The following is a 10,455-nucleotide window of genomic DNA, read 5'->3' as shown; positions in this document are numbered from 1 at the left end:
TTGAACCGGCCATCAGACTGTCAATTCTTTTGGGACAGGCCCAAACAATTCCCGCAGTCTAAGTGGTCCTTTCACAGCTCTGGCTACCGCCAGTTCCACGGTCGTAAATGACTCACCGCTCACTCCTCCCATTGGAGGCCACCTGACCCTCTTTGTGGACAGGTGGGAAAGCTCAACCCCAGATCTTTGGGTCCTTTCAGTAGTAAAATTCAGCCTCCCCCTAGAATTTCTCTCCCAGCCTTCAAACCGCTTCATTCAGTGCCCTCCTTCAAGAAGCAAGACCAGATGACAGCTGATGGAACAAGCTGTTCAACACCTCCTTCAGATTCACGCTGTAGAGGCGGTTTCTCAAAGTCAGTGGAAGCAGGGCTATTACTCCATCCTTTTCGTGGTACAGAAGCGTTTGGGGGGGGGGTGGAGAGCGATTCTAGATCTAAAGTCCCTCAATTCATACATAGTCTACAGCAGATTTAAAATATGTTCACTAACTTCTATCCTTCAAGGGATTCGTCCCAACGATTTTCTAGTTTCTATAGATCTCATGGAGGCTTACCTTCACATTCCCATTGTGCCAGCCCATCAAAAGTACCTGTGCTTCAGCTACGCAGGCAAGCATCTGCAATACTGGGCTCTTCCCTTTGGACTGGTCTCGGCCCCAAGGTGTTTCACAAAGGTCCTGGTGGTCGTAGCAGCCGACCTAAGGCTGAAACCGATCAGACTTCAGGCATACCTGGACGATATTCTAATTCAGGCTCCTTCTTACGACAAAGCCTTAAGGGATCTGGATCTCACAATTCGGACCTTGAACGACCACGGGTTCTTGGTCAACTACAAGAAAAGCCAGTTAGTTCCGGTCAACAGAATCATCCATCTTGGCATCATCATCGATTCGGTGCAGGGAGCAATCTACCTGTCCTTGGAACGAAGGTCAGACATTCGGGAATTGGTGACCCAAATTCACAGGAACCCGTCAGTTCTCTTGGCCACTTTGTCCAAACCCCTAGGGAAGATGGTCTCGTGTTCAGATCGTTCCCTGGGCGCACCTTCACGCTTGACATATACAGTAGTTCCTGCTTCTCTTTCAGCAAAAGTGTCAGGCTCACACCATGACCACGGTCAGAGTTCCTCTTTCAGTCAGGCAATCGCATTGGTGGACATCACCTTCTCTAGACAAGGGATGTCGTTTTCACCACAGATGCCAGCCTGTCCGGATGGGGGGCCCATCTCGAATCGCAGGTAGCGCAAGGCCATTGGTCAACCAAAGATCTATCCAACCGTATCAGTTGGCTAGAGTTGAAGGCCATCCACCTAGCCCTCAGACATTTTCAACGGACAGTACAAAACCACCATGTCCTGATATTGACAGACAAGATCGCTGCAAAGGCGCATGTCAATCGTCAAGGGGGGACTTGTTCGAGGCGACTCGTGGAGGAATCATTTCGACTTGGCAAGTGGGCCGGGCAACATCTCCTCTCCATTCGAGCGGACCACATAGTGGGGATGGAGAACATCCACGTGGATTTTCTCAGCAGGATTCAGGTGGACAACACCAAATGGCAGCTCCATCCAGACATATTCCTAAAAATATGCAACAGGTTTGGGACTCCAACCATCGACCTATTCGCAACGAACCTGAACAACCAACTTCCTCGATTCTTCTCAAGGTTCTCGACACCGGGGGCGGAAGGGGCCAACACCCTCCGACTCAAATGGCCACCTGGTCTTCACTACGCCTTTCCTCCACTACCCCTAATCCAGGCCCTGCTTCGGAAAGTCATCACCGACAGGGCAGAGATCATCCTGATGGCTCCCCTTTCGCCACATCGCCCATGGTTTGCGGACCTGGTCAGCCTCTCCATATCACAACCTTGGAATATTCCATCAGATCAGGTCATCCTGCGCCAGAGGGTCCTGATTCATTCGGAACCTCAGTGGCTCCAACTGACTGCCTGGCACTTGAAAGGGTCCTTCTAAGATGAGACAATTATTCTGATAGGGTTATCCACACCGTGCAAGCCTGCAGACGTAGGTCTACAGTCAGACTTTACAACGCCACCTGGTTAACATTTTATAGGTGGTGTAACTCCTGCCAGATCAACCCACTTTCAGCTTCCGCTCTTCATATACTTGAATTCCTTCAGGATGGCTTAGACCGCGGCCTGGCCCATAGTACCCATAGGAGGCACGTGGCAGCCATCTCTACGGCTTTGTCCGGTACCACTGGGGCCCCTTACTCATCAACCAGTTATCAAAAAATTCTTAAGAGGCGCCAGTCACTTACGGCCCTCTACAATACATAGGTACCCTACTTGGGATTTAACCAAGGTACTTAAGGCATTAGCTGGGGCCCCCTTTGAGCCTCTCTGAACTGTCCACCTCTGTTTCCTCACTCTGAAAGTAGCCTTTCTAGTGGCCATAATGTTAGCTCGACGCATATCTGAGCTGGCAGCACTTTATGTTAGAGAAGATCTCTGTGTTTTCCAGCCAGACACTGTTGTCCTATGCCTGGACCCTTCCTTTATCCCAAAAGTGAATTCCCTTTTTCACAGGGCTCAGGAGGTTATTCTCCCTAATTTTTGTCCTAGGTCATCTCATGATTTGGAGCGGAGGTGGCCGCACTTTAGATGTGCGGAGGGCTCTCAAAATTTACGTTAAGAGAACAGTCCCTTACAGAAAATCTGAGGCCTTATTTGTTTCATTTCTCCCAAATTTGTTAGAGTATAAGGTCTCCTCCACGACAATTGATCGCTGGATCAGAACTTGCATCACCTTGGCATATCAAGTCCAGGCGCTTCCTGTTTCCAGATGCATCACTGCTCACTCCACGCGGAGTGCAGCTACCTCAACGGCCTGGGCAACTCAAGCCTCCCTTGAGGAGGTATGCAGTGGCCACCTGGTCCACTCCTTCACCATTTATTCACCATTATAAATTGGATGTTTTCGCTTCGGCAGAAGCTTCATTTGGCAGGAGGGTATTACAACAGGTGCATCAAGCCGGGGTCTCTCCAGGCCCTTCGGCATCCTGCCCTTAGGACTGCCAAAACTTTGGTATGTCCCATGTCTGGACGATGCCACAGCCATCACTGGAAGATAGGCATTGGTCTTACCTTAAATGCCGATTTTCGGGGACGCTGTGGCATCGTCCAGTCCCTCCCTCTGTCTCAGGGCCTGAACTTGACTTTCTCTAATGTCCAAGGAGTTTGTTCTTCCAGTTGCCGTATTGGACCGGTTCCTATCTCTTAATGGTGTTGGTTCCTGTTGGAGATCTTTCTTATGTCTCTTCTTCACCGAAACTGAGCCTGAAAGGGAGGAGCAAGGGGCATGGTCAAAAAATTGACTCAGCCAACAGCAGGTCCAACTGAAGCAACCCATATCTGGACGATGCCACAGCGTCCCTGAAAATCGGCATTTAAGGTAAGACCAATGCCTATTTTATGCAAAAAGACTACGAGGGGTTTTCAGTTAGCAGTAAATATAGTCATTTGTCATTTTTAACGCTTTTTCTTATCCAAGACATCAACTTACTTATCTCAGCAAGTTCTATCATCTTTACCAACTCTTTCTCTGATGTAGGTAATGCTGAATCTTGCTATCTATGCATACAATAATGTCTTTGCAATTATACACAAAAATGAAGTTCCTTGATCTTTTTTCCAGCTGTTTGTCCAATCACAAAAGAAAAAAATATGGTCTCAATTGTGTGTTAATCTTTAAAATCCTCTAACTCAATGTATGTATTAGAATCCAAAAAATTCTAACTTTTTTATATCTCCACCAAAGTTGATAAAAAGCCCCTTGTTCACACTTCCAATATAAATATGAAGTGCCTTTATATATTCTAGAAAATTTATCTGGTGACATACACCAATATACATTTTATAAAAATAATTCTTTTAAGATTGTGGCATAGTAAAAATTGCAATACTTTCAAAAACTTATTTTACTTTGTTCCATCTGTACAGGTAGCCCTTGATTTAGGACTGTAATTGAGCCAAAAATTTCATTGCTAAGTAAGACTTATTAACTGAGTTTTGCCCCATTTTATGACCTTTGTTCTGATTAGATCAGCTTTTCTTAACTGGGTCCATTCAAGAGATTGCTGGTTGTAGGGTTAGGATTAATCCAAATTAAATCTACAATTGTGTGATACTTAACCAAGATTGATTTGGATGTATAATTGATTTAAAAGAATTTCAGTGGTTTGTAGCATGTAGAAGAGGAAAGATAAACCTCATTTGCCTGATTGACATGCTATTGTGTATAACAATCAGATTTTAAAAAATAGGACTTTAGTTGGGTTAAAAATATTTAATGCAATAAAAAATATAAAAAAATATTTTTTTTAATTAAAAAAAATTTTTTTTATTGCATGGAAGACAGGATGAGTTAAGCCCCATGATCCAGAGATCCCACATACCTATTCTAGAGAGTTTGCCTGTTGAAGTTTTTAAATCCATCTTTATTATTTTTATAACTCGAGGAGGCCATCATATTTAATATTCCTTCCTCCTCCCATATTCCCGATAATACCACCCGACGTGAGTAGAGCTGAGAGAAAGTGACCGGCCCAAAGATATCAAGCTAGTTTCGTGCTTAAGGCAGGACTAGAACTCACAGTCTGGTTTCTAGTCCGGTGCCTTAATCACTAGATTAAACTAGGTCTCTTATTTCTTGCTTCTTACTAGACCCACTCCTCAGTTAGTGACCACAATCCATTTCAGTGACTTTGTCATTAAGTGAAATGATTATTAAGCAAACACGTGACTGAGTTGTTGTGAAGATTGCTGTCTCTTTCAGATAAAATTCTCTTGTACAATTTCCACTGCATTAGTCTCTAGTGTACATTGTTGTCTATGTTATTTGCCAATGGTCAGTAACTGAGGTAGTCAGTAAACAAGGATTGGCTGTAGTAATTAACTTTCAGGATTTCAGCAATATATTATTTTCCGTGTATAGATTATCATACAATACATAGGAAATGGATAAATTTGATAAAGATATAATTAAAATCAGCAAAATTGCATTTGTGTTTCACATGTATAGCATGTTTTGATTGGTTCTCTCAATTGTGCTTTGCTCATTTGACAGTTTCTCTCATGTGAATTGTCTTGTACCTGTTGGTCTTGTAATCCTTCAAAGGGATACTAAAAGTTGTTAATGAGTTTTAAGTGAATACTTAATGCTACATTAATGAAATTCATGGAATGCAGTTGTGTGTGGTCTGCATTTTTGTCAGGCTTGACTTCTGAATCATTTTTGAAGAATGCACAGTTTAAATAATATGCTGGGTAGGAGTTGATGTTTCTAGTTTCCTGGACCACTAGTAGTCCTCGATTTACAACCACAGCTGAGCCCAAAATTTCTGTTGATAAGTGAACAGTTATTAAGTGGTTTTGCCCATTTTTACAACCTTTCTTGCCACTGCAGTTGTTAAATTAGTAACATGGTTGTTAAGTGAATGTGGCTCCCCTATTGACTTTGTCAGAAGGTCACAAAATGACCCCAGGACTCTGAAACCATTATAATTATGAACCAGGTGCCAAGCATCTGAAGTTTGATCATGTGACCATGAGGATGCTGCAGTGGTTGTAAGTATGAAAAACAGTCATAAGTTACTTTTTTCAATGCCTTTGTAACTTTGAATGGTCACTAAATGAATGGTTGTAAATCGAGGACAACCTGTAATCAGTAATTTTCATACTACTAGCTATGATACTCTTCTGGCATAGACATCTGTGTCTATCACAGTGATGTCAAAATCATGGTACCACAACAATATCCTTACCTAATCTGTTTTCACATAATGATGTCTGATACAAATGCATAACTCATGATTTGCATGATGATGTCATGATATACAGTGTGAGCTATTGTCTCTCTGTATATGGCTATGCCTTCTGATTAGAATCTGGGAACTGAAAATTTGGGACTTGATAAAAAATATAGATACTGTTCTGAGGTGTTATAAGTCTGCTAATGATACCGGTACTGTGTTTTACTCTCTTTAACTTTGTTCAGTGTAGATACTAAATATGTTCTGGTTTAGACAGTAGCATGATTAATAATAGTTTGAGGGTTTCGTATTCAGGATAGTTTGGATGGAATTTCAGTTGAGGAAGGAGTAGTGTTTATTAGTCATATTGCCAATATTTCATTTTTTTCAATGAAATATTTGTTTGCGTAGACTATTCTGTAAAGAACTGGTGCTTTCTTGTGGTTTATGCCTGAACCAAAAGATTCCTGTTTGTTTTGGATATAGAATAAAAACACAGTTGTTTTATTGTATAGTCCAGAAATGGATGAAAACATACCGTATTTTTCACACTATAAGACACAATTTTTCACCCCCCCCAAAAAGTGGGGGGAAATGTCTATGTATCTTATAGAGCGAATACTGGGGAGGGGGTTGGGATGGTGGCGGCATTTGGCACCTCCGCTGCCTGTCACTGCTGTTTGCTGCCTCCAGGGAATGCTGGAGCCTTCGCTGCTGAGCAGCTGAGCAGCGGCTGGATCGGCCTCCCAGAATACCGCTGATCAGCTGTTGTAGGCGGCAGCAATTTGTGGCGGCAATCCACACTGCCTAGAACAACTTGATCAGTGCTATTCCGGGAGGCTGATCCAACCGCCAATCAGCTGCTCGGCAGCAAAGGCTCCAGTGTTACCTGGCAGTGGCGGCAGCTCAGCTCAGTTGACCGATGGTGGGCGCAGCGGAGCAGAGCCCTGACGAGCCATGTGCTGGGGCTGCGATAACATGATGAAGCTGACCGGGCTGTTTGCTGCAAAGATGCTAGCCAGATGAATACTGGATGGATGCTGGGAGGCAGAGGCAGATTTTTTTTCTTGTTTTCCCCCTCTAAAACTAATGTGTGTCTTAGGGTCCGGTACGTCTTACAGTGCAAAAAATACAGTACTTCCAAACAGAACTGGTAAAGAACCAATGGATACTGTTTGGAGTATGTTTCCAGTAATCATAACAGAAGTAGTGTAGCTTCTTGTATTATTGGGATATTGGAGAGCTGCTGTGTCCTGCATAGACCTCAGAGCCTGTACCCCTCCCTTCTTTCACTATTTGGACATCTGTACCAGCTGAGGGGGAGGGAGGGAGGGAGGGAAGGAAGGAAAATTCATGGGCAGGCTGGCTAGAAAGAAATATTCTACTGGGAACTTCTTTTTCTACTGAGTAACAAATGAACAGACCCTTTGGAAAAGGCAATGGCAGATGACAGTTTCATTTGTACTAATCTTGATCAGTGAAATCATACCCAAGATCTCTGTAGGTTTTGTTTTGGCCAGAAGATAGAAAAACAAAACCATTCCAGGTTTTGTTTTTGCCGAAGTTCAGTGGAATTTCCAGAAATCACAGTATTTGTTTCTGGGTTGAAACAGAGTGTATTTTCCACTTTGTGTACAATTCTAGTGGAAATACGTGAAAGAGTATGATACTGAGTCCTCATTCTGATATGTTTCTACTACTGTAGTTTCCTTGCAGCTGTTTATTAGGATAAAATTTAAAACTAAATAGGTAAAATTAAAAAAAAAAACAGTTTCGCTACAATTTTTCCAAATAAAGTTTTTAACAGTTTTCCTAGAACAAAAGAGACCATAGTTCTGTAACCAATCTCTTTAAATTATTGCTTTACAACTAATCCATAAATTAGTGTTCAGCATGTATGTAATAAATTTGCTTATGTGTGAGAGAAAGGTTTGCTTTGTAAGCTTTGTTTATACAAGAATTTCATTTGTTGTATCTTCACTAAGCATTGCCATCTTATTTTTAAAAAATTAATTTGACACTCACTATTCAAATGAAATTGGAAACAGCATTTTCTATTCTCTTTACAGAAATACAACTGAGCGACAGACACAGATTGTAATACGACTTCTGAATGTATAAGTGATATCTGATAAGAATCTCCTTTTCTAATCAAGGAAGAATACTGCAACAAAAAATTGAATTTTATTAACGCCAAGCCTTGATAACGTATTGGGACATTGTTATGAGAATATTTTTTCATTCCGTGGTGATTTTCCTACATGCTGCCTAGTTGATAATAAATTCATTCAGAATGTGAATTGATGGAAGAAGATGTTTTGTTAAGCATGTGTGAAGATAATTCGTTTCATGTTCGTTACAGGTAGGCATATATACTAATTTTTAATACATTGAAAAATTAACTTAAGGCTTGCACCTGAATGCTTACTTTAATTATTCACAATACTTCAGTTGCTCAGTATATGTATGATTAGTTATCCCATTATATGCATTTTAATTGCAAAATTAGAGTTCATCCATGATTAACCTTTTCCAGATGCTTGTAAGCTCTTAACAATACTCTTTTTTCTTTAATGTTTCAAATTTTGCTTGAAGCTTCCTTATTTTTATCTGTGCTGAGCCAAGCTATAGAACTACATATGTGAGGAATGGTGTTTAACAGATGTACCTGGTACATTGTTTTAAGAGTAATTTAATGTGAAAGGTAGTCTGTTTTCATTGCCCATCCCTGTTTGTTCATCTAGGATAAAATGAATCTTGCATTTGTAACACTATCATCATATGGACCTTATTTATCTAAAAAAACCCTATAGACTTGCCAAAGTTACTAAGATAAATCTGCAATAGTGAGTTTACACATATGGATATGATTTATTTGCTGCAGCCTCTACTCCCATATTTTCTGGGCTGAAGCTAATATTAGTTCAGTTCAAAAACACTGGAATTTTCACCTTTTATGCCTTTAGTCACTACATGAATCATCTGTTTTATTATTTATATGTCCTTTGTTTCTGTATGTTTTTATTATGTTTATTATCTTCTAAAACAACAGTGTTTGTGCTTAAAAATATGTGTAGTGTTTTTATCCAGAACCAAAAATATGGTTTGTATCAGGCATAGTAATGCATTCCTTGCTGGCGAGAGTATCCTTAAAGAAGCTGCATGTTCTCCTGGGCTGTCATGGAGCCACACAATTGAAGGAAAGTACAGTTTATATTTAAGGAGATCCAGCTGGCTCTTCCATAGCAATGCCAAAGAATGTAAAAGACTTTTTTAAACAGAGCAAAGATAGCAATCTGAGAGGAATACTATAATAAAGAGCCACTGGCTTGGTAACAATTTGTTTGGTTTTGTTTCTCAAAACTATGTTTAAATGATTATTGAATTACAGTAGCTTGCTTGGTTTAAATGATTATTGAATGACACTTTTTGTATTCTAAAGTAATAGAAATTACAGTATTTCCAAATAAAATGGACTAAAGCTTGAAAAGAATTAAAATATTGGGAGTATTTTTTTAAAAAGGATAAATTGTTGAATGACGTCTGAACATAAATACAGGAAATGATATGAGCAAAATGGGTTGATTGTTTAGATGCAAAACCAAGCATCTTAAGCAAAAGTCTGGTGCAAATATTTACACTGCATCCATAATATCAATATACTTAGAATCCAAAACAAGGCTGCAGTGTGATAAATTGTTGCTTGTCTTGGTTTATACAAACAAATGGAGAAAGGTTTTTAAAGTACCATATACACCTGTCTGTACAGGGCTTTAAATAAATTCAAAGACTGAACACTTTGATAGCTCTACTAAAAACATTTTTGAAGGATGATAGTTGTATAAGGCAGCTATGCAGTCCCAGGAAAAAACAATGTTTTAAAGAAATGCAGTCCTGTACTATATTTGTATCTTCAAACCCACAGTACTGCAGAGCTTTATCCTACATTACCTAAATTGTATTATTTATTGAGTACTTGGTTATATAATAATTGTTCATGGAAAAGACAGAGTAGGAAGCTGTTTTCATAGGTACATAAGGCTAGAGGGAACCATTTAGATAAAAGTCCAAATTCTTGTTTTGTGCAGTAATTCCAATTAATATATGGATTACAAATGTTTATCCAAACCTACATACATACACTCAGCAAAGAATGAAAATTGGCTCAAATTGTTATAATGGTAGGATTTCTGCCCTAACATTCAAAGAATTCTGTTTTTCTTTAGCTTAAATGTGTTATTCCTTGTCCTAAAATCTGAAGTAATAGGAGACAGATTGACCTTCTATGTGATATTTTTTAAGGTACTGCACCTGCTCCCCCCCCCCCGCCCCCGCTCCCTCAAGACAAAACTTTAAAAAGTTATTTCTTAGTTTCCAGGCTTGGAAAAGTTTTCATTTTCTGTTTCAAACTTATTGCACTTTGCCTGAGTCCTCCTTAAAATTAGGAACTAAGAACTAAGTGATTTGGAAATTAATACAGTGAAAATTACAATTTCCTTCTTTGCTACTGTATTACACAGCATTACTGTATTACACTGTATTAAAAGCATTTGTGTGTGTGTGTATTTATATTTGTATAAATATATACAACATATAAACACACAGTACATATATACATACTTGCAAGCCAAAAACGAATTAGTGGTATGAGGGGATTACACAATTTATTGTTTCATTAATAG

General features: G+C 39.9%; 1 protein-coding gene across 4 annotated transcripts in view; it reads left to right on the top strand.

The window, feature by feature from the left end:
* Positions 1-10,455, top strand: part of GPSM2 (G protein signaling modulator 2) — a 35,470-nt gene that overhangs the window by 4,079 nt on the left and 20,936 nt on the right. For 3 of the 4 annotated variants that reach the window (XM_070941018.1, XM_070941016.1, XM_070941014.1), the window contains exon 2: positions 7,843-8,135. The exons of the other annotated variant lie outside the window; for it this stretch is intronic. In XM_070941018.1, the coding sequence (XP_070797119.1) occupies positions 8,077-8,135 (59 nt within the window). In that variant the 5' untranslated portion in view covers positions 7,843-8,076. The remainder of the gene's footprint in view (positions 1-7,842; positions 8,136-10,455) is intronic. 4 annotated transcript variants of the gene reach the window in all.

Source organism: Pituophis catenifer, unplaced genomic scaffold (assembly GCF_029215685.1).
Source record: "Pituophis catenifer annectens isolate HBS135680 unplaced genomic scaffold, rPitCat1.0.hap2 SCAF_3, whole genome shotgun sequence".
Classification (NCBI taxonomy): domain Eukaryota; kingdom Metazoa; phylum Chordata; class Lepidosauria; order Squamata; family Colubridae; genus Pituophis; species Pituophis catenifer.
This window is presented reverse-complemented; position numbering and strand designations above follow the sequence as displayed.